The 25356-nt window shown below is 35.9% G+C and overlaps 1 protein-coding gene across 5 annotated transcripts in view; it reads left to right on the top strand.

Moving 5' to 3' along the window:
- UBN2 (ubinuclein 2) overlaps positions 1–25356 on the top strand; it is an 89695-nt gene that overhangs the window by 26889 nt on the left and 37450 nt on the right. For all 5 annotated transcript variants that reach the window (XM_023639790.2, XM_014739249.3, XM_023639789.2 and 2 more), the window contains 10 exons: positions 2204–2341; positions 3008–3111; positions 5063–5552; positions 9212–9282; positions 14551–14680; positions 17423–17541; positions 18276–18389; positions 19184–19327; positions 20079–20129; positions 24420–24462. In XM_023639790.2, coding sequence (XP_023495558.1) covers positions 2204–2341; positions 3008–3111; positions 5063–5552; positions 9212–9282; positions 14551–14680; positions 17423–17541; positions 18276–18389; positions 19184–19327; positions 20079–20129; positions 24420–24462 — 1404 coding nt within the window. The remainder of the gene's footprint in view (positions 1–2203; positions 2342–3007; positions 3112–5062; positions 5553–9211; positions 9283–14550; positions 14681–17422; positions 17542–18275; positions 18390–19183; positions 19328–20078; positions 20130–24419; positions 24463–25356) is intronic.

Here is a 25356-nt window from a genome sequence, read left to right on the forward strand (position 1 = left end):
TTACTATAAATACGTGAAAATAAATGCTTTTGAAGATTATTTTTAGTCTCACATATATGCTGCCAAACTTTAGAAGGATTGAAATAAAATGTTTTTCTTTATTATTAATAAATAACCATACCAGGCACTTTTACTTAAGTCGTCTCTTTTAAATTTCACTAGAACTTTGTGAAGTAAGTAATATTGTCCTTGTTTTATAACCCCAAAATATTGATGTTAAGTGATTTATTGTGGGTCGCAAAAGCTAGTCAGTGACAAAGGATCTGGATCCAGGCCTTCTGATTCTCAGGTTTAGTGCTCCATTGCCTCTTAACGCATTCTACTTAAAAGGCTAAATTAAATATGCCTAAAGAGTTTGTTCTCCTGGAGAGTGTTCTGAAAGAGAAAGTTCGGGAGAATACTGCAGAAGAAGACAGATGTGAGCACGTCCACAGGGCCCAGTAACCTGGTGGTGAGTGTGTTTCCCATGTGAGAAGCTGCTCGGTGTAGTGGGTGTGTTGGGAGTCAGCCAGCGACTGTGCTGTAAACTAGTACAATTACTCTGGCAGGGTTCCTAACCTCTCTGAATCTGGTTTTCACTTATCGAATGGGAATAATATTTGCCTTCCTTGCCTCACAAGGGTGTCAGGGGGACCAAATGAAATAATTTATATGAAGAAGCATTGCAAATTATTATTATTTAAAGGAGTATACAAGTATACGTAAGCAAAAAGTACAGGTGTATTTATCTTATCACAGTTACACATTAATACTACAAAGTCTTTTCACTCTGAATCCTTTTCTTCTCACGTCAGTCCTTTACTTGCAGGTAGTGCTGGACTCTTTCTGAAGGTCGTTCCTGTAGATCTTTAGAGGAGCTCATCAAGTGGAGCAACAAGAAAGGACTTCATTCCTTTTTTCTTTCTCACTTTCTTTTTGATTCAATATCATTAAACCAGACATTCTTTGTTTTTCCATTCCCCATGTAATTTAAAAGGATACAGGTTAAAATCACAAATTTTGTGCTTAGCCTTAATATTCTTAAAGTAACTAGTATGTTATGTATATTCCTTGCCTATGGCAAAGAATTTTCCTTAAAAATCTGACTTTCTTCAAGACTAATTATCTAATGTGCAGAACCCATGAGTAGAGTTCTGGGGACCCCCGGTAGCAGATATCTTGCCTCTGTTAAATAGGTAGTTCCTTTTTTTCTTCCACTGTGAACACCTTCATTTAGTTGATTGACTTTCATTTAATGTTTGCTTTTTATCCATCTTCATCAGGTGAGATAATGATAAACTTTAAAATCCAGGTTTAGGGCCCAGCCCCGTGGCCGAGTGGTTGAGTTTCCACACGCTCCATTTCAGCGGCCTGGGTTCATGGATTTGGATCCCGAGTGTGGACCTACTCCACTCACCAGTCATGCTGTGGAGGTGTCCCACAAACAAAAAAATAGAGGAAGGTTGGCACAGGTGTTAGCTCAGGGCTAATCTTCCTCAAGCAAAGAAAGAAGAGCATTGGCAACGGATGTTAGCTCAGGGCGAATCTTCCTCAGCAGGAAAAAAAAAAAATCTGTTCTTAAAGGCATCAACTTTAAGTGAATCTAGGTCAGACCTTCAGTCTGATTTAGACAATTCCAGTCCCTTGCTCTAAGCAAAGTGCCTGGCTGCTTATAGGACCTCAGTGTATGCTTACTGAATTGAGCAATTCTTTTTCTGCTTCCCTTTAAAATACATATATGCTGTTTTTCTTTTAAATGTTTAAAAAATTCTCCCCTCCTTAAATGCTTAGAGCTAAGACAGAAGAAATAACTTTGTTCTTCTTTATAATCTCCTTATGAATAAAATTATATACTGATCTGGTGGGAAGTGAAAGTTAGTCTTTGGACGTTTAGTCATCTGTTTTACCTTGTTTCAGTTTCTCATGAGAATCATTTGTCTTTAAGAATAGTAACAATGATCCTTAAATTTTTCTCATCAGATGATATATTTAGAATTTGCTTCATTATTCTAGAAGTTCCTTTCTTCGTAAATACTGAATGATCAGAGCTCATTTTTATTCCAGATATTCACTTTTTCTAAATGTATTCCATGAACTTCCTCATTGCAGTCAGTTTTGCAGTTGGGATTTAAGGAGGGTGCTGACATGGTGATTGAATTTCTTTGACATAGTTATAGAATTGAAGATGATAGGATATATCTGAAATCTTTTTTTTTTAATTTAGTATGACGAATTAGTTCCTGCTTCTCTAACAACAAAATATGGAGGCTTTTATATCAACACTGGCACTCTGCAATTTCGCCAGGCTTCAGACACTGAAGAAGAAGATATTACAGACAACCAAAAGCACAAGCCACCCAAAGTGAGTTTATCCAATGTTGCAGCAGTAATGTGAGCGTTCAATTAATAGGATATACTTTTTGAATTTTACTTGTACCACGGCTGTGAATATAAGGAACAGTAAAATGCTAACCATTGTTTAATGAATCTATAGGTTATTTACATGCTTTAAAGTAAAATTATGTAGATATGGGGAAATTGATAAAGAATTATATTTTCTTTTAAAACTTCTCTCTCCCTATGTGGTCTAATAATCTACTGTTTCTGGGATAAGGTTAAGTTTCTAGGTTAACACTTGGCATAGAAATGGCTCTTCGTAGCAGTTAGCTTTCCTAAGATGTAATTTGTAAGACAAATTCTATAGAATATATATATTGTATTTGGGAAATGGATAGAATGTTTTTAGATAAGTCTTTCTTGAAGTGTGATCCAGAATTTTCTTGAAGTGAATTGTACCAGCATCACCAAAATGTTTGTTACAAGGCCCTACCCCAGATAACTGAATCAAAACCAGGGGTGGGAGTGCTCATGGACCCTAAGAATCTGCATTTTTAACAAGATTTTTAATCTGCATTCTAATGCACACTGAAATTTGAGAAAAACCGCTGCCCTGGATGCTGGATTGCTGACATCAGAGAGTAAAGCATTGATACTTAGATAAGTAGTGCATTCCTTTATCATTGTTCAGATTCCCAAAATAAAAGAAGATGATATTGAGATGAAGAAGCGGAAGCGGAAAGAGGAAGGGGAAAAAGAGAAGAAACCAAGGAAAAAAGTACCCAAACAACTGGGGTATGTGAAATTAAACATAATAAGGGAACTAGTGTCATAACATGACTAGCTCTCCTTTTAGAAAGATGTATTTAGCATTAATTAATTCAGCTTAGCTGGGTCTAACTCAATACAGTATTTGTAAATATCAACGACCTATTAATTTATATTTTAATAATATATTTATTAATAAGTAGAAGGCTTTGACTTCCTAGAGACGTCATGGTGTTTTAGATCAGATTTAGAAATTGATTCATTAAGTATTTTGCTGATTACAACTTTTTGCCAACAAGAACCAGTTTGAAAAGATGGTATCAACATTGAACAGATCATTTTAATCTTTTTGTGCTAAAACTAAGCTTAGATGCTTAGGGATTGAGGATTGGCAGTAGTCTATGTGTAAACAGTTTATAGTTTATCTGTAAATGATTTATTGTCATTTTAATATTTAAAAAGTCATTTATTTTATTTAATTATTCTTAATGCTTGTGACTTTAGGTAGTGATATTGTTTCTAAAAACCACGTAGAATTTCTCAAAAGCCTTAAGTCATAAGAATAAAATGTTTTTACCATGCAGTCCTAAAATTACCAATTGCCCCTACTTCTTTGGCTGTTTTTGCAGAACTAAGGGACAGAAACTTGTGAGAGACTGGATTTTCCTTCTCTCCTTAAGCAGGGGAGGTGCATCTGAATTTTGGGCTCTCAGTGTCCAAAAGGTTGATGTAGGGAGGTATTTAACCTCCTAAGCATGAGATTATAGTGATCCTTGAGTCATTAAGAAGTTATTAAGAAAAAACATAAATATATTACTAGTGTTGTTTTAAATGTTTATTATTTACAAGTAAACTTCTTTGGGAACGAAAAGTATAAGTAATGCCTTTTATTGAATTTATCGTTTTCTCAAATGTATAACTTATTCATCCAGTAAATATTTATTAAGTACCTACATTACTCAGACACTGTTCTGGGTTTTGGTATATAATAGTAAATGAAACATGGGCCTGCCTTCAAGGTACTGATAAACTTTTAGGTTCTGTAGTGCACATAGAAGCATGTAAGCCATAGAATTTAGAAAAGATTTCTTAGAGAAAATGATAGCTAAACTGAGATCCCCTTTTCCCCATAGAGAGAGAAAGATGTTGTTGAAAATTACGTATCTATCTGATTGCCTCACACATTCCTAGAATAGAAAGTGAAAAATGATCAGAAGATAGTAGCAGATGGAATAGGGTCTAGATAGATGACATGGTGATGGATGAAGGCTCCCAGATGGATACAGAGGAGTTTGTATTTCTTTGGCAGTTTGTAGGACAGACCACCTGGGGTACCAGTTTGAAAGTATACTATGTGGGCTTCTCTGGTTGTAAGGCAACTTTGTTTTCAGCAAATGTGCATTTCTTTACTTAGTTAACTCTTGAAGTAACTGTAGATGTGCTAAAGAATGTGAACATTCCAGAAAGAGTAAGTGGAACTTAGTGTACTTTAATAAACCTGAGCTACATTCAGTTGTGTTTCTTTCTTTTGACCTTATTCCTTTCATTTCTTCACTTTAATAGCCATTTGCCTAGATAGCTTTCATAAGTGGCAATCCAGATGATGATGACGATGCTATTGTAAAAGTATAATTTAAGGGGCCAGCCCCATGGTCAAGTGGTTAAGTTCGTGCACTCCGCTTCGGTAGCCCAGGGTTTTGCTGGTTCAGATCCTGGGTGTGGACATGGCACTGCTCATCAAGCCATGCTGAGGCGGTGTCCCACGTGCCACAACTAGAAGGACCCACAACTAAAAATATATAGCTATGTAGCGGGGGGCTTTGGGGAGAGAAAGGAAAAATAAAAATCTTTAAAAAAAAAAAAAAGTATAATAAGAAATTTGCTCTCCCACCTATCAGATGATTATTTTAATTCTGTGCCTGCTTATTTTTACCTTTAAAATCATACTTAGCCTAACTGATCACTTTTTTCTTCACAGAGTTGTGGCTCTAAATTCACACAAGTCTGAAAAAAAAAAGAAACGTTATAAGGATTCTCTTTCTCTAGCTGCCATGATACGAAAATTTCAGAAAGAGAAAGATGCATTAAAGAAGGAGTCTAACCCCAAAGTCCCGGTGAACTTAACAACCTCCTCTCTGAATAAACCCCCATCTGTGGCTGTAGCATTGGGAAATGATGTCTCGGACTTAAATCTGAACAATGCTGATCCAGACCTCCCCATTTTTGTTAGCACAAATGAACATGAACTGTTTCAGGAAGCTGAAAATGCCCTAGAGATGCTAGATGATTTCGACTTTGACAGATTACTGGATGCTGCTTCTGATGGTAGCCCCCTCTCTGAGTCAGGGGGAGAGAATGGAACCACCACCCAGCCAACCTACACCTCTCAGGTTATGCCCAAGGTGGTACCTACACTCCCAGAGGGTCTGCCCGTCCTTCTTGAAAAACGTATCGAAGACCTCCGTGTAGTAAGTGTAATAATTCTCTTGTTTTTCATTTGTTGCACAAACATAACAATAAATGCTTTTTCTAAGACAAAAATAATAACCCACAATCCTAACACCCATATAAACAACGACTTTTAATTTTGTATATTTCCTTTTAGCCATTGGCTATATGCGTAGACCTTTATTTTTATATATATAACTACAGTTATAACACGGATACGGTTGATTATTTTATTAATTTCACCTTATAAATATTTTTCTGCATAGGTTTTATAAATACAATTTTTACTGGCTTGTATAGTCATGTAAAGAAAATAGAGGGAACATAGAAGCAAATAGTAACATTGCAGTATACCTGAACTTGGTCCAAACTATGTTGACATCTGGTTATTTTCTAATCGATTTTACCAGCTAATCCTTTCCAGCTAATCAGCAGCTTTAGTAAGCATGCACACTGTGTTCCCACTGGGACAGACTTAGGAGTTGAGCTTTTAACATGTCACAGTAGATTTCTCTTCAGATTGACTTGGATTCATCATCTTTATTTCTTTAGCCGCAAATTAAGATAAATGTCATCACTCTTCTCCATTTAATCTCAGGGAGATATTTTGACTTAAAATATGCCAAACCTGGCTTAAAATGCCCTTTTTGATTACTTTAGCATGTTTATCTGAATCCATGCCATATTTTAGTCCTCTTTTTTTTCCTGATTACAAAAGTAAAACAATATAAAATGTATTTCATACTTAGGGAAGATTTCCCATAATCTGACATTCCTTACCCCCAGTAGAGATAACCACAATTAAACTACTGTTTATTTTTCTGGATTTTAATCCATGCATTTGCAAATATATTATTATGAAAAATAATTGTTAATGGGATTGTAATATATGGACTATTCTACAGCTTCTTTCTTGCAGGATTACAGTAATCCATTTAAATCAGATTTTAAAATTTGTTAATTATCTCTATATTGCATTTATTTCTCTTAACTATTTCTAAATTTTGAATAAGGATTAGGGATTTATCTAATTTTTCCAGCAACTGGCCCATAGATTTTATCAATTCTATTTTTTTTTCTATTTTTGGTTCTTTAATGTTTCTTCTGAGGTAGTGACTTACTAATTAGTTCCTCTATATTTTTACTTACTTTATTTTAATGTATTCATTAGTCCAAGACTTAGAGAAGTGTTGAAGTATCTCATTGCCAGTGTTTCTTAGATTGTAACTTTTGCTTACTGTGGTTTTTGCTTTGTTTATTTGTATGCATGGTGTTTGGCCCATGAGGTTCTTGATGGCTAGATCCTCCTTGTGACAATTGTCATTTGAAGGTGACCCTTTTTGTGCTATTAATGCTTTTCATGTTGAATTCAATTTTGTCTGATTTTACTGTAGACTGCTTTCTTTTTATTTATTTTTGTGTGGTATAGCCTTTTCCATCACTTAACTTCAACCTTTTTGAGTTCCTTTATTTTAGCTCTTTATTCTATAGACAGGATATAAATGGAAATTTGTTTATTGACCTCATCTGAGTCTTTTTTCTTTTAAAAAATGATTTTATCTTTACTTAGAATTGTTATGATGATATAATTGATTTTTATTTTCGTTTTTTTATGTTGTTTTATTCCTCCCTCCCCCTCCTTTGTTTTTATTCTTTTGCTATTTTCTGTGCTTATTTTTGAAAAGTATACAATCTGTAGTTTTATTAATCGAATAGGTTTTTTATTTAATCTTCTCTACCACTCTATATGCAAAGTGTAGGGATTGTTTCCTTTTTATGGTTAAGAAGCTTAAGTGGAGGTAAAGAGCTTGCTCAAGTCTTCACACTAGTAAGTGGAGGAGCCAGAATTTGAACACAAGGGTTCATCTGACTCCAAGTATGTGCTTTTTGTTGTCCCAAGTTGTCCATCCCTAATATCTTTCACTTCTTATAGGTTTTAAAAAGGAGTTAATGATGCGATCCAGGTTTTTCAAGATTTAATTAATAATAATAGCTAGTATTTATTTAGCAAAACCGTATACTGTGCATTAAGTGCAGTGCTACCCTGTCTCATGTGTCACGGCCCCGTTTACCTCCCACTCAGGAGACAGTGCCCTGACTGGGTGTAGTGTATTTTACATATTGTGTAGACTGTCGTCCAACAAACATGTGAGGTAGGTAATATTTTTCTATTTAATAGATGAGGAAACTAAGGTTCAGAAGGTTAAGTGGTTTGCCCAAGACCACGTATTTTTTAAGTAGCTGATCCAGGATTTAAAGCCAGGACCATCGAACTCCATAGCTTGCACTCTGTCTGCTGTGTTTTATGCCATTCATTCTCACTTAATAAACAAAATTGGTTAGTAATGAGTGTGGTTGAGTCTTGTGAAAAGCTCTGTCATATCTCACATACTAAAAACCATCCTCTCTCTCTATAGTAGCCATGCCAGGATTAGTATAACTGCTTCCTGATCCTCAGTAGGAAATTATCAATAAGATTCGTTTCACTTACTGCTATCTATGCATTCGTCATATTTTTTCTTTAAAATATGAGGTAGTGTTTTTTCTTCGGGAGTTAAGAATTCATCCTCGGGTAAAATACTCGTCTGTCTGACAAGGAGTTTCTTCTTGTTGCTCTTTTCTCACTTTGTAACATTCTTCCACTGTTCAACCTCTTGACTTTTTTTGATTCTCTTTCTTAAAATTTAGTTTTCATTCTGGTTTTCTTCCTGCATTTCTGTCCTCTACATACCCAGTCTTTGTCCTTCCTAAGAAGTGCTGAGGCACGTCGCAGAAATTTTCCTCTTCTGTTTGCAGTCTATAAAATTGCCGAATAACTTGGTAGATTGACAGTCACAGTATGCCTTGCTCAGATTATTGGGTCAAGCCTCTTGTTGTTTTACATCTCGTGGCTCTTAAGATAAAGTGTATCTTTTGTGATTTCCCCAGTAAATTTTGCTTATGGTAGTGTCTTGGTTTGTATACTCTTTGTTTCTGGTCATGTGGTTAACGCCATAAACATAATGATGAAAATATTATCCTTAAGCTCATTGAATTAACTTTTGCCTATCCCTTGATAATAACCTTGGCTAATATTTTTAGAACCTAGACTGGCTGCAGTAAGCTGAGGATCTTTGTACAGGGGGGCCGTGTTGCCCAGTGAAGTCAGGAAGCTTCTAGTCTGAGTCCTGATCTACCACTTAGTAGCAGCGTGACTTGGGGGCAAACCATGTAACCTCTGTAAGATTTAGGTTCCTTGTTTGTAAAATGGGGGCTATAATATCAATGTTATTGGCTGTTATGAGGATTAAATATGGTAATGAGTATAAAATACAGAGTGTCAGACACATTTTAGACAATAATGTCTGTAGAAAGTGAGACATCTGCTTTCTCTTATCTTGGAGATCACAGCAAGAATTAAGAAACAAACCTACAGATAGTCAAATGCATAGGACACCAAAGCAGTGAAAAGTCTTGTGTGTATAATTTTGTGAATTTAGGAAGATTGAGAAAAGTTAAATATAGACATGATAGGAAAGAATGGTATGTATGTAAATTTTGTTTCAGCCTCCTAATGCTGGGTACAGAGGATACAAAGTGGAGTAAATCTTAGCCTCACCCTCAAGGAGCTTAGTCTTTAGTAAATAGATATGGAAACAATGTGTTTGAGAGTTATATTGACAATCTTATGTTTCTCTAGGCTGCCAAACTTTTTGATGAAGAAGGAAGGAAAAAATTCTTTACACAGGATATGAATAATATTCTTCTGGAGTAAGTAATTTTCTTCTTTGATTAAAAAACCTTAAAAATTATTTACACCTTAAGAATTCATTTAAAAATAGAGTAGGCCATTGAGATACAGATGCTGAGTGGTTGGCTAGTCTCATGCATTAGCTCTTCCCTTTCTGCCTTACAGCTTGTATGGTAACATTTGTTTCTCAGCAAAATTATGTTTTTGCATATATTGTTTCTCTAGGACTCCTTATGATAATCAAAACTTCTAGGGTTATAATTGCCAGAGCAAGCAACTACTGTACAGGTTGAATATTATTCTAGATTTAAATGTATTTTTTGTCACCTTATATGAAAATACCTTCCTGAGTGTTTATATTAAATTTGGTATAATTTTACATCTACTTTTCAGACTTAGGAAAAATAATTCCACTGATATCTAGTGAAGTTAATTCTAATTCATACAAACATTTATAGCCAAATGGAAAGTATGGTTTGATGAAGGAATCGTGGTTGTGGGGTGATGGAGGCCATTGTGGAGGCGACAGAAGTTAGTTTGGGAAGGAGAGGATGAAGGCTGATATTATATGATATAGATTGTATTTAAATTAGTGATAATTTTCACTCTAGAGTTTGATACTAATGGAGCTGCAGGCTCTGAGATTGTGGTCAAATAAGTTGTACTTATAAAACCGATTGGCTTATAAATTTTGCCTTTAGCTACAGAAATTGAGTATGTAATTGACTGCAAGCAGAACTAGGCAAAAAAGAAGTAATCCTGGGGAAAGCAGCAAATTTTACTCCTCTCTGATGAAAATAATGTATGCCTACTCTTGGGGGTTCAGTGGGATCATATAGAAAGAAACAGGGAAGCAATGTTTCTAATACTGTGATTCCTGTCTTTTAAATATATAATGGAGATAGGTTCTCATGAGATATAAGGGTAGATTGGTTTGTTGGTTCTGGTAACTATTTTAATTAATTGCAATCTCTCATTATCCTGGAGTACTTAAAAAATGTTTTTAATCCTGATGGACTTATGAAACATATAACCTAGTGTACTGCTGGTGTGGGTGACAGAGGAATTTCTTGTTCCCATTCTTTGTTTTAGCCAGGGATTTTCAGATTGATTCTGTCTGCCTGAAAGCAAGGCAAATGCTTCCTGTCTGTGCCAGTTCCTTTTACCTACCTCCCTTTTCAGCCCCAGATTCAATAAACAGTGTAACCATTACTCGCCAGAGCTGTCCCAGATTCCATAATCAGGGATCTGACTAGCTCATCTTCTTCTTTCCATTTGAGAGCCCTGAGTATACTAGATCAGGTCCTCCTTCTGTGATGAAGACAGTTCTTTTTTATTTTACTCTACTGTAAGCGGAAACAAATGTTTCTCTCCTGGGAGAATCAAAAGACCATCCTTGAGACGTAACATCTCAAATAAGCAGAATATTAGTATTCCATTAACAGGCTTCTCTATTCGTTCCTCCCGTGTCTATATCAAAACAAATCCTCTAGTTTTTTGGAGCCCATATACTTTTTATTTCATAGAGTGTATGCCTGCAATTCTGCAGGCCCTAGTCTTCAGAGTTGAATTATACCCTTTTAGTTAGTCACTTTCTTATGCCCGCCGGTCTGTTTTTCCACTTTCCTAAGCAAACATCCCTTATTTCTCTAGACTGAGTTGATCTTTTAAGGGCATATGGTACATGATTGTTTAGGGTAGTGATTCCCATGAAGTTATCTGAGTGTGTTGGCCCTGCCTCACCATTGCTTCCATATGCTGGGGAGAAAAAGAGGTGAGTTTGTTTGAATAGGAAGCCTTTGTTCTTTTTGCCTAATTTAATTTGATTTGGATTAACAAATATATAACATGCTGATTTGATCTCCTCCCCTATTTTCTCTTTTACCTCAAGCAGACATTGCTCATAAAATCTTGACACTCTTTGCCTGTGATCCCAATTCAACCTGACGCTTGAGCCAGCTCATCAAATGCTCTAGGCATTTGTAGTACCAGTCCTGCTGGACACTTGCAGTGAGACCTGTCTGCCATCTCATTGTTAGATGCTCTTTTAAGAAGCTCATGAATGAGTAGTGGCTTTTGAATCTCAATATGAATGGATTTATCAATTGGTCTGTCTGTCTCTTTCTCTCTCTCTCTGAAATAAAGGAAGGTTACCAAGTGATCTATGCCACTGCTTTTCCTTACTCTCTTGAGGGGTTACTTTGCAGTTGGAAAAATCCCAAACAATTTTTCAACCACATCTCTAACCTGTTCCTCATTGGGCCTTCTTTAGGTAACACTCACACCAGCCCATCTGAGTGAAGTACTGTTCGAGGACAAGACAGACGAATATCCCTCTTGTCTATTTCCAGTTAACACATCAACAGGCTTTTGAATTCTTACTATAAGATAAGAGCTATTTTGGATTTTGAGTTTGGATTATTGCTCCAAGTCTTTCTTCAGTTTGTAGTTTTCAGTGGTTGGTGGGATATCTGGAATACTTGAGGAAAAATTCAGTAGATCCCAGAATTCATTTGTACTTAATTAGTGAGAGCTTTTCTTTTATCAATATTTTTAACTGATTGAATAAAGAAAGTATATTCTGTTTTTTTTTTTAAAGAGAGGGAATTGCTGGTTAGGAAGATATGTCATACATCTACTATGGGAAAATTATATTTCGAGAATTTTTTGTGAAAATACCATAGTATAGGGATCACTAAATTTTCCTGAGAAGAATCTTGTATACAAAGGTGGCCATTGCTTCAGCTCTGGATTCCCATGTTGCATTTCTTTGAAGCTTCTCCAGAGGCAAATGAGAGCTTTGGATAGATAGGGGTATAAAGGTGGATTTCCACCCTATTGACTCACAAAACCTGATGTTCGTTCTCTAATGCATTAACAGCAGATGGTCCCAGTATATTTTCATCCATTTAGAGCCTGTAGTGATCTCATGCTCATAATTTATTATCAGAGGTTTGAGGCCCATCGTAGTAACTTTAATGCATGGATATCTGCTTTTGGGATAGATTTCAGTTAAAGAAGGGAAAGGAACCTGGTGGAGAGAAGGGGACGGAGTTCAAGAAGGTTTACCATTTCAGGAGACCTTTATTTCTCTGTGAAATAAATGTGAAAATAATGAAATTCAAACTTTTATTGCCATGTGTTTTTAGTTGTCCCCAGATACTTCTTAGACCTTAGAAGGTTGGAATTCTTAATGAGAAAAAAATATTAAAGTAGATGTGTGAGGAATGCGTGCTTAAAATATACTGTTGTCAGAGGGCCTGGCCCAGTTGCATAGTAGTTAAGTTCACATGTTCTGCTTTGGCGGCCCAGGGGTCACATGTTCAGATCCCCGGTGCGGACCTACACACCGCTCATCAAGCCATGCTGTGATGGCATCCCACGTACAAAATAGAGGAACATGGGCACAAATGTTAGCTCAGCAACAATCTTCCTCAAGTGAAAAAAGAAGAGGCAGGTTGACAACAGATGTTAGCTCAGCGACAATCTTCCTCACCCAAAAAAAAAATAGATATATGTGTGTGTGTGTTTACTGCTTTCAGGTAGGAATTTGTGAGAGAATTAACCCTAGTAACTTCTAGGGTTAATACGTTTCTCTGATTTTGACCTAATATTACTGGCTTAGGAACGCTTCTTGTTTCTGAGTTACCCCCTCTTTGGAAACCACTGATTTTTATATGTAGGTCATTGAGTCAGTTTATTCTTACTTGAGATCTCTTACTGCTTGGAGTTTCTATTTTGTTTTCAGCCTCAACAAACCTTTAATAACAGGGCAAGCCTAGAAAGCCTCCTCTCCAGAGTCTAGACTTTTAACAAAGATCACACATAGTGCTATTTAGCCAAGTGCTTTTACACAGAACTCATGACCATAGTAATTGTTTTCCATATGAACCTCTGCATTTGATCCTCTGGCTCTTATAAGTCTTAAACCTCTTTCCATTTTTTTAATTTTGTTTGGCTTCTCTAAGACCAAGAATTTTCTATTGCCAATCTTAAGGAGCATAGTTTTCTACATTTCATTGTTTCCGAGATTACAATATATCTTATAAGTGATGGATACATTTGATATGGCAGGGTTTCTTTTCTTCCCCCACACTGTTAATTGAATCCTTGGACGCATCTTATATTTGTGAGAAATGTTGATTAAGTCTATCTGCACCTTCTCCTGTAATAGAATGTGAGGATTTGGACGTAGTTTTTTGCCAAGAGCCCCGTTTTGGTCGTGGCCTTCAAATTAACATCTGTTCTCAGCTTTCTACAGTTAACAGCTGCCAGCTACAGTGTCTTTCACTGTGAAAGAAACCTCAATTATTTATTAATAGGCTTGTCCTGCTAAGAATATGGTGACTGCTACAATCTCTTCTCCTTTTTTTTAAAAAAATAGCTATTAGGCTAAATACCCATTTAACAACTTGTTTTCTTTCTGAAAACCTAATTTATAAGTGGAAGCAGGAACTGGAGAATTGGAATAAATTTAACAAAACTATTAAATATCTAGTTTGTACAATGCAGGCACAATAAGGGAAAGAAAGATGGATAAAACAGACTATATGTTTTAGAAGCTGAAGAGCTTTACCTCTTCTGAATGTTTAATTTTTACACACACACCTCTAAGGAAAAAAAATACTCTAGAACTCGTTGAAACTATGTGACTCTGTAGTGTAGCAATTTCAGGGGGGTGAGGAGGAGTATAAGCTCTCTTTGAGGAAACAAGCTTTTGGTTAATAATGAAGTGTCTTTGCTTTATCCAAAAATGTAGACTTTTCCTGTTATCAGAAGATTGTTTTGCCAGCTTGCTGGGCCGGCCTGGTGGCATAGTGGTTAAGTTCAAGCACTCCACTTTGGTGGCCTGGGGTTCACAAGTTTGGATGCCAGGTGTGGATCTACACATCGTTTGTCAAGCCATGCCATGGCAGCGTCCCACATACAAAAAAAAGGAAGATTGGCACAGCTGTTAGTTCAGTGACAGTCTTCCTCAAGCAAAAAGAGGAAGGTTGGCAATAGGTGCTAGCTCATGGCCAGTCTTCCTCAGGAAAAAAGAAAAGAAAAGAAAGAAAACAACTCAGTTTGCTTATAGTTCTATAAATTCTACTCTTAATCTAGACTCATCCGAATTTTCTGTAGCATTACTATTTGTTGATGAGGTTTTTTTTCCCTTGAAAAATACCATCTAGGAAATTGTGGAAAGATAAAATGTGAAAAGAATCACTGCCTTTGCCTCCTTGCTTGTGTGTTGCTACCTAAAGGAAATTCTATTCTATTTATTTGATGTTGTTGTTTTTGGTCAGCATTGAGTTACAGCTGCAGGAACTAGGCCCCGTCATTCGTAGTGGTGTCTACTCCCATCTTGAAGCTTTTGTGCCATGCAATAAAGAAACACTGGTAAAACGTCTAAAGAAGTTACATCTCAATGTCCAGGTAAGAGGATGAGCAATAATATCTACATCTGGGGTTTTATAACCTGTAAAGGGACTGGTTTCTGTGTGGGGCTTTTGTGTATTAATTGCTTTATAGTCATACTGTGTGTATTTAACAACCATAAGAGGTTATTAAAGGCACGTTGGATCTCCTGAAAAAAAATTACTTTTCAACGGTTGGTAAGTTTAGATAAGAAATAATGTTTTCTAAGGCATAAATTCTTGGACTGGTAAATTAACCTCAGTTCCACAGCTGAAACAACTTTGCCCTCAACAAATAATCTGACATATTTATAATTTACTTTTCATATTCCTGAAATGAATCTATACAGATATGCTCACACTGACATTATGAAGACAAATGGACAGAATCTCAGGATTGCATGTAAACTTAAAAATTATTTATCGTCCATGTTTTGCTAGATTCTCCTCAAGTACAATGCACTAAGTGATTGTTTAAGTTTAATGCTTCTGGTGGTCAGAGACTTATTTCATTACACTGTCAGAAAGTTGAGCCAAATCCAAGTGCTTTCCACCCCGTTGGTGTTAATTCTACCTTTGAGTGCATTCACGACTCTAATTTTGTCCACTTCTCGGCTGTCATATTTTTGAACGCATTTATGATGTTCCCTTCTTTACTTCACGTAAGATTCATGTTTTCAGTACCTTCACTGTCCTGATTACTCTTCCCTTAATCATTTGACTATATATTTTAAAAATATTTATGACTTGCAAGTAATGGAAAATAACTTGAATGCAGTTTAAGACTCAAAAAGGACATTTTTTTTCTAGGAGTAAAGGTATTTTACAGAATTAAGGGAAAGAGTGCAGCCAGGAAGGGATGGGAACTGATAATTTGGATTAACTATTTCTCTCTACCTCTCTCCCCTTGTCTCATTTTTATCCTTTTATGTGCATCTGCAGGTAAGATTACTTTATTCCCAAGGTTTTATATTACAGAAGAGCCACACACAGAGACTAATTCAGCTCTCTCATCCCAATCCAAATTCTTGGGACAAAAATCTGATTATACTATCTTGGATCAATCTAAACTATTTCTGGCCAAGGGATGGGAGTCACAGAGCACAGTATGGCTATCCAGGGCTCCCCAGGGTGCGGATGGGGAATAACTGTAGTGCCCTGGATCACCGTAATGGGAGTGATCTGACCGGCATAGAATTCTTTATTATAGGTCCTATACTTCTGTTGTTAAAATATTTCTTTGGAATTGAGAAACTATAGTTCTTTATCAATTCAAAGTGAATTAATGAACAAATGAAACTTTTTTGAGGTCTCAGATTTTGTGCCTATTCCTGGCACCTTCAGACATGGACAGTTGGAGCTTACTGCCTTAAGTTCAAATGACAGAAATGAGTACCAGTTAAAAAAGAACTAGAAGTAGGAAAACAACTTTCTGTACATTATAAAATAGTTTTTAAGGAAGATTTCAGGTTTGATGTTTGAAGTTATTTAATATCCTTATTGGCTGCAGAAGAAACACATTGATCTTACCCTTGCTTTTCTTTGTATGGTTTTGTCACGTACATTTTTATTCCTAAACATTATGTTGTTTGGTTTTGCATGTTTTTGAGCTTCATACTGTCCATTTTCTTCTGCAGCTTGCTTTTTTACACTCAGCATTATATACCTCAGGTTTATCTGTGTCTTTACATGTAGTGGAAATCCATTCATTTTTTCCTGCTGTGTACAGTGTTCCATTGTATAAATATATTCCAATTAATTTATTCATTTTACTGTTGATGGATATTTGGGTTGTTCTCAGGTAGATAGTCTTAGCTACATAATTCTTAAAAAGTGATCAGCCAAAACCATGACACTGGATGTTCACATTTTTTAAAATGGAATTTTATAGCAGACACTATCTTATGTGCAATAATATTTATTAGTTGGTATGCATGAAATAGAAAAAATCCTTATTAGTAATAATATTTGTGTTCTGTTTTTATTAACAAAATAAATGTTTTCATTTGTAAAACATACCTGCTATAACTTGATAATTGCATTCCTAAAAATCCTCTCCTTACCAAAAATCACATTTTAAAAACAGTTGTGCCAGTGAAGAAAAGCAAAGTCTTATAATATTTCTGTACCTATGATAGTAATAAAGGTATGTTTTAAATAGTTACATATATATTTTGTTAACTTGCAAGATGAAAATAATAAATTGGTTGATTAAAGCGGTCAGATGCAAACCTGCTTGCTTTTGTTTTTGCTCTAAACCCACATGGATAAGAGTCTCCCAGTTTCCTCTTTCACTTTGGCCTTGATTGTGCATTTTTGCTCGCAGCGTAAGCCACAATTACTAACAATAAACGAGAGAACAGGACGCCACATCCTTTTAGTAGTCACCCAAACTAAATCATGTGCAATGTAGCTTTTGTTCTTGAATCATTTGTATTACAGTTAAAGTATCCGTATAATTTATTGGCCAAACATAGGGCGTTTTTAAGATTATAAAGGAGCATCATGAATAATCATGCTGGGTCAACACGCAAAAACAGGGCCTCTCCTTAGCTACCTGGGAAGTATAGTCATCCTAACTTTATATCCAATGTGCATTATGAAAAGTCAGTGTTAGAGAAGAAATGTCTGTGTTTAAATATGTTAACACTTCACATCTATAATCAATATCTAAAACAAATTTCATCATTTTGAGGATCTACTTGCAAAATAAGTTTTGTAAATATCTTTGAAAAAACTTTTAGTATGTTTTTTCCCTCAGGATGATCGTTTAAGAGAACCTCTGCAAAAACTGAAACTGGCTGTTAGCAATGTCATGCCTGAACAGCTATTCAAATACCAGGAGGACTGCCAGGCTCGTAGTCAAGCTAAGTGTGCCAAGTATGTACCTCTTCTGTTTGGACTGGCTTTTGCATTTGAGAAATAATTTTAGCTGTTAGGGATTGGTCTTAAGTGGACTTCATCACCAAGTAGAAATTCACATATACCCCTGAAATGGTGTAACTGAATATTTTCTAAATGATACGTCACTTCCCATTCAATTGCTTTGGTGTCAAGGGCACAAGGCCTATTGATTTAGTGATAGATGTGATCAAAGCAAGAGCTAACCTTGGTCAGACATTTCACATGTTGACCGACTGACTGACTGAGGTGGGACACAAATATTTTCTAAGCTAAAAGATTTGTTCATGCCTTTATAATATAGTTTGGAGACTTTATTTGCCAAACCACTTTATAATGCACTTCAAATTCAAAGTATTATGTGGGAAGGTAGATTCTCTATTTACTGTGTATTTTTTTCTTTTTCTTTTTCTTTTTCTTTTTTGCTGAGGAAGATTCACCCTGAGCTAACGTTTCTTGCCAGTCTTCCTCTTTTTGTACGTGAGCTGCTGCATGGCCACTCACTGACAGATGTGTGGTGTAAGTGTGCACCTGGGAACCGAACCCGGCTGGCAAAGCAAAGCACGCTGATCTTAACCACTAGGGCACCAGGGCTGGCCCTACCCTGTCTTTTGAGTTAACATTCATTTAAGCAATTCAGCAAATGCCTATGGAACATATTATAGGTAATGTTGGGTTAAAACTTTACTTCATAAAATGTTTTTCGTTTTTAGGTTGCAGACAGATGAAGAACGAGAAAAAAATGGATCCGAGGAAGATGATGATGAGAAACCAGGCAAACGTGTCATAGGACCAAGAAAGAAATTCCACTGGGATGACACTATTAGGTAAGGTTTAACCAAAGCCTTCACTTTTAACCAAATAGATAATGCGGAAGTAAGGTTTCTCATAAAAAGAATCCACATTAAATGGAAGACTAGATTGGAAGCAAGCAAGTACTAGTCTGTAGGAAAAGTTTATTCAAGAGAAGATTGGGGGCTGGCCCTGTGGCCGAGTGGTTAAGTTTGTGTACTCTGCTTCGGTGGCCCAGGGTTTTGCTGGTTCGGATCCTGGGCGCGGACGTGGCACCACTCATGAAACCATGCTGGGGCAGTGTCCCACATGCCACAACTAGAGGGACCTACAACTATGTACTGGGGCATTTGGGGAGAAAAAGCAGGAAAAAAAAATAGAGAGAAAATTGAATTGATCCTAATATCTTTAGAATGCTTTCACTTTCATTTTCATGTAATACTTTATATAAGCTAATCTTCTGATTATTGAGTAAGTCATACTGGTTTCAGAAGGTGAAGTACTCACTTGTGTAATCAGTCATCTTTCTTACCACTATTTCTGTAGCTCAAGTAGAGGGTTTAGTTGTAGGACTGTCCCTTTCAATCTTTGGTGCCTAGATTAAAGGTGTCAAAGGAAATTGTTTCATCTTGGGGATTTGGCTATAGTGCAATGAGTGATGGATGTTAGAAATTACTTATCTTCATGTCACCTTCTGAATTCTTCAGATAATATCCTTTATTATTGCTGTCAGATTTATGTGTCTTTTTAAAAAAATGTTTTTCAAGCTTAATTTTCTACAATTTTGCAGTCAGATTTATATATAAACATATATTTTTAATCTGTTTAGAACTTTGTTATGTAACCTTGTTGAGATCAAATTGGGATGCTATGAGTTAGAGCCAAATAAAAGCCAGTCTGCTGAGGATTATCTTAAATCCTTTATGGAGACAGAGGTGAAACCATTGTGGCCTAAGGGCTGGATGCAGGCAAGGTAAGAAATATAACATCCCAGATTTTGTTTTACTTTCTTATTATTTCTGTTATTAAAGATACATATATACACACACACATATATGACGTTGATTTTGCCAAGAACTTGATGTGTTTAACATTCTATACAGTTGTCTCAGATGATCTCTGCTTTTGAAAACTTCAAGCACTTAAAAGACAAAACAGTTAGTCACCTGGACGTAGAGATATACATAAAGGTGATTTGTTTTTACACACCACTTTTTCTTGTTTGCACCTGAATTTGCTAGTAGAGGAGAAGGGAGGAGGGAAGATGGTTATGAACTTTGGGAGGGGAACTTCATATGGGTATCTTGAAGATAAGGACCTGAATACAAGCTTTAGAGTGTACAAAAAGAGACACAACCTTAAGTTCTATTGAAAATAGTTAATGTAGAATGGTATCTCAAAAGCTAAGAGTAGTCCAGTTTTAAAGTTTAAAGAGTTAAGCAAAGAATGTTAAAATTAATAGACTTGGCTATCTCAACCTGTCATCTTAAAGTGTTGCATCTTAAATCAACAGAAAACATCTGTTGATTTGTTAAAAGATTTAAATAGAGATGGTATAAAACTCTCCATAAAAATTGATTATTGAATTTATTGTACCATTATAACTTTTGCTTGGTAAATAAGCAAGTAATAGCCTATTGAAAATCAAATGATTAAAATGATAAAGTAATTATCATGTTTTTGTCTACTATAAAAAAATAATTGTGTCCTTTTGATTTTTCCAGAATGCTTTTTAAAGAAAGCCGGAGTGTACATAATCATCTTACTTCTGCTCCGTGAGTAAATGCAGACTCTAGACTTCTTCATTTATTTTTATTCACATTATGTGCTTTAGTAAATGAAGGTACCATTTATTAAATGCCAGGTAAAATAGGACTTAAACATACATTTAGACAATCTCCATTTTACAGTGGCCTTTTTAAAAAAAATCGTTTTTACTGTTGACCTTGTAGAACTCAGAACACATTTCTCTATTAAATAGTTCTCAGGGTAGTCTCCACACACCTGACTCCATAATGTAACATGTATTGGCCTGAGAGCTGGTAATACGGAGCCATCTAATCAGGAAGGCTCTGGTGGTTTCCTTTGTTCCTGGGCCTCCTGCCCTCCAGTTCTTTTGTTCTTTTGTTCTTTTTCTTCCCCTCTTAGTGACCATCTACATGGGAAACCTATAGCCTTGTGCTTTCCAAGACAGTTCTGTATGCATACCTACCCTGTCTGGCCTTGCAAAGTGTTTTATTCCACAAAATTAACCAAGTCTTCATGTCCTTCCTTCTGTTCAAAACTGGCTATTTCCTTAGTGATGTGATTACTACAGAAAGGTCTCTTATCCTCCTGATAGGCAGTAGTAAAAAGGCAAGTTTTTTTCTGTGGTTACATTTTTGGGTGAATACTGGTTAAACGCAACAAAAATTTTATTTTTGCCTGCAACTTAGGGCTATTTTTCTGTAGCCTAGAAGTGTAATATTAAGGGTTAATAAAATATAAAACTAGCAAGTCACCGAGAGTTTACTGAGCACTCTAATTCAGCCTTCTGCCTGGAGGTCTGGGTAGCATTAGAAAAGTCCCTGTCTCCTTCTGGCAGTTCTGATAGGTGAGGTCTTACAGCTCTTAGGAAGGATGCTGTGCTACTTCGCCATCAGCGATGTATTGAGTTGCTTGTGGTTTTCAGGTCTTGCTATTCTCTTTTTTTGAATCTAGGTTTCGGGTAGTTTGATTTCATCTATTATAGGTTTACTCGAGTTATCCCAGGGCGAGGGGAGTAGAAAGAGAGATATATTTATTTATGTATTTATGTACTTATTTATTTATTTATATGCATTTGTGTCAGTAATATTTCTGGCCTTTAATTTCTCTATAGTTCTAAAATTACATTGTGTTACAATTCAGGTATAAGTAATTCATTCCTTTAATTCTAAAGCAAGTGTTTACACAGATCCTCTCCCTCAGTTTATTAGTAGCTTCATAATTATAGCAAACTTTGTTTTGTTTTGTTTTGTTTTGTACCAGAAATTAGGACTCTATGGGATAGGTGCGTCTGGAAGTCTTTTGCCCTAGTGGTCTTTATAAAAAAAAACATTGAAAATTACTGTTGTCCTACTGAAGTTGTAGATTGGCAGTTTTAATCAAGATATTTGTTAATCTAATTGATGACATTTTAACTTATTGAAGTAGAACTATTCATACAATGTGAGGTATTTTAGCTTGTCAATCTTTAATTATTCAGCAAACATTTGAGTACTTTCTCCTGCTATGGAACTCATAAGATTTTTTTTAATCTTCAAACTTTCACACTGGTTCCCAAAGCTTCTAAGTTTCCACAGTATTTTTTCTTGCCTTTTTGTCTGTCATTTTTTATTTGATTTTTTTTTTCCTGAGGAAGATTAGCCCTGAACTAACATCTGTTGTCCGTCTTCCACTTTTTTTCTTTTTGCTTGAGGAAGATTAACCCTGAGCTAACATCTGTGCCAGTCTTCCTCCACCTTATATGTGGGTCACTGCCACAGCATGGCTGATGAGTGGTCTAGGTCCATGCCTGGGATCTGAAACCCGGCAACCCGGGCCACCAAAGTGGAGCATGCTGAACTTAACCACTATGCCATGGGGCTGGCCCCGTGAATTTTTATATTAAAAATAATTTTCTTTAAAGCTTGATCTTTTTGCTTTGTCTTTTAGTATTTCATTTACAGTTTCTTGGCATGATTTAATTTGAGCTTAAAGTTTCTTGAAGCTCTGTTTTGCTATAAATATTTATAAATTCTTACCAGTTCCTTGAAGTGAGTCTCCTTAGGCAGTTTGTTAGCCTATTATGAATATTTACATTTAATTTTTTAAAAAACTTTATCATAATCTGCATTTTATATTTTACTAATGGTTTGACCTTTCTTCTAGTTAATTGAAATTGGGGAAAATGTTGCTGTGTATTCACATATAAAGTGAGCATTTGTATATGGTCCCTTCCTTCAGAGAGCTTTCCAAATAGGAGAAGAAATATTTGCCCACATCATTACAAGGTGATGTGGTATAACTTCCTGATGGGTGTCCTAACTGGTCCTGAAATGGCCTCCTTTTTTTTTTTTTTTTTTTTTTTTTTCCATTTCTTTTTTTATTGAGTTAATGATAGGTTACAATCTTGTGTGATTTCAGTTGTACATTAATGTTTGTTATTCGTGTTGTAGGTGCACCACTTCACCCTTTGTGCCCACCCCCCACCCCACCTTTCCCCTGGTAGCCACTAATCTGTTATCTTTGTCCACATTTTTAAATTCCTCATATGAGTGGAGTCATACAGAGATTATCCTTCTCTAACTGGCTTATTTCACTTAACATAATTCCCTCAAGGTCCATCCATGTTGTTGCAAATGGGACGATTTTGTTCTGTTTTGCAGCTGAGTAGTATTCCATTGTATATATATACCACAACTTCTTTATCCATTCAACTGTTGATGGGCACTTAGGTTGCTTCCATGTCTTGGCTATTGTAAATAATGCTGCAATGAACTTTGGGGTGCATAGGACTTTTGGAATTGCTGACTTCAAGCTCTTTGGATAGATACCCAGTAGTGGAAAGGCTGGATCGTATGGTAGTTCTATTTTTAATTTTTTGAGGAATCTCCATACTGTTTTCCATAGTGGCTGCACTAGTTTGCATTCCCACCAGCAGTGTATGAGGGTTCCATTCTCTCCACAACCTCTCCAACATTTGTTACTATTAGTTTTAGATATTTTTGTCATTCTAATGGGTGTAAGGTGATATCTTAGTGTAGTTTTGATTTGCATTTCCCTGATGATCAGTGATGATGAGCATCTTTTCATGTGCCTATTGGCCATCCGTATATCTTCTTTGGAGAAATGTCTGTTCATGTCTCCAGCCCATTTTTTGATCGGGTTGTTTGATTTTTTGTTGTTGAGTTGTGAGAGTTCTTTATATATTATGGATATTAAGCCTTTGTCAGATATATGACTTGCAAATATTTTTTCCCAGTTAGTGGGTTGTTTTTTTGTTTCATTCCTGTTTTCATTTGCCTTGAAGAAGCTCTTTAGTCTGATGAAGTCCCATTTGTTTATTCTTTCTATTGTTTCCCTTCTCTGAGAAGACATGCTGTCCGAAAATGTCCTTTTAATACTGATGTCAAAGAGTGTACTGCCTACGTTTTCTTCTAGAAGCCTTATGGTTTCAGGTCTCACCTTTAGGTCTTTAATCCATTTTGAGTTTATTTTGGTGAATGGTGAAAAAGAATGGTCAGTTTTCATTCTTTTACATATGGCTTTCCAGTTTTCCCAGCACCATTTGTTGAAAAGACTTTCTTTTCTCCATTGTATGCATTCTGCTCCTTTGTCGAAGATAAGCTGTCCATAGATGTGTGGTTTTATTTCTGGGCTTTCAATTCTGTTCCATTGATCTGTGCACCTGTTTTTGTACCAGTATCATGCTGTTCTGATTACTGTAGCTTTGTAGTACGTTTTGAAGTCAGGGATTGTAATGCCTCCCGTTTTGTTCTTTTTTCTCAGGATTGCTTTAGCAATTCTGGGTCTTTTGTTGCCCCATATAAATTTTAGGATTCTTTGTTCTAATTCTGTAAAGAATGTCATTGGGATTCTGATTGGGATAGCGTTGAATCTGTAGATGGCTTTAGGTAGAACGGACATTTTTTTTTTTTTTTTTTAAACACTGAACTCATTTTATTGGAAATTTTTAATTCTGAGGTTTCACATTACCAATAGCAAGCACTTGAAATAGAAAATATTTTCCAAAATGAAGCACATTATAACTGGGATGTGGATGAGAGGGCTAAAGATGATCAATACATGCATTAAATCCTGTATATTTATTTCCCAGTTCTATTTTGTGTACACTTTTCCCCTAGAACGGACATTTTAACTATGTTTATTCTTCCAATCCATGTACATGGAATGTCTTTCCATCTCCTTATGTCGTCATCCAATTCTCTCAGAAAGGCCTTGTAATTTTCATTATATAGGTCCTTCACTTCCTTAGTTAAATTTACCCCGAGGTATTTTATTCTTTTTGTTTGAAATGACCTCCTTTTTAACTTTTGTCTTAGGGCAAAGAAAAAGGTGATTCCTGCACCTAAACCCAAAGTGAAGGTAAGTATTGAACCAAATCTTTAGTTAGACGCAATTGGTGAATGTTGAAATGCATTCTTAGAGTGCAAAGGATTTATGGTATTTAGCATAGATCGATAGGTACCATACTCTTAAGATGGGTATTTTCAGACTTTGTAAAAATCCAGAACCATTGTTTTTGGGAGAATGGATGATTGTGTAGCAGTGGGAAGTTTGCATACATCAATTAAATTGTAAGGCTTAACTTAATACCACTTAGAAATGCTAATGTAGATAAAATATAACAAATATCCTTTAAAAGCATAGCTGAGATTGCAGATATGTAAAAGAAATTCCTAATGCCCAAAACAAAGAAGCTGCTAGAATGTTAATCTGTCACTGAAACTTTGGTTTCCCTTAGGGGCATTTTACTGATTTCCATCTATCACTTTATGGTTTATTTTTAAGTTTCTTCTCAGAGTATAGCTGATAGGGTTTTCTTGGGCTTATATAGGTTGGGGATTGGAATGAAATTCTGCATAAACCTGGGACCCTCAAAGGATAACATCTTTAATAAAAGAAAAGACCAGGAAAGAAGTCCACACACCAGCAGAAAGATTCAGACACTTAAGTGTCTTGGCCTGGGTTCTGGGTGAGGGGACGAAAGTCCTCCCTGAGAAGTTTCTCTGGTTTATTTATACTACCTGCGCCATTTGGGGAACCCTCAAGCTGAGAAAATAACTTAAAGTGATTAGATAGATTAGTATTAAGCGAGGGCAACTGGCAAATCAGATTCTTCTGGAATAAGGCTCCTCATCCTAGCCACATATATTCCATATCAAACATGAGTTTACAATATAAAAATACAGAATACGTGAGGAAATAAGTTACTGTGAGTGAGAGTCAGCAGAACCAACCAGCAGAATTAGATCCCTA

The sequence above is a fragment of the Equus caballus genome, chromosome 4 (genome assembly GCF_041296265.1).
Source record: "Equus caballus isolate H_3958 breed thoroughbred chromosome 4, TB-T2T, whole genome shotgun sequence".
Taxonomy (NCBI): Eukaryota; Metazoa; Chordata; class Mammalia; order Perissodactyla; family Equidae; genus Equus; species Equus caballus.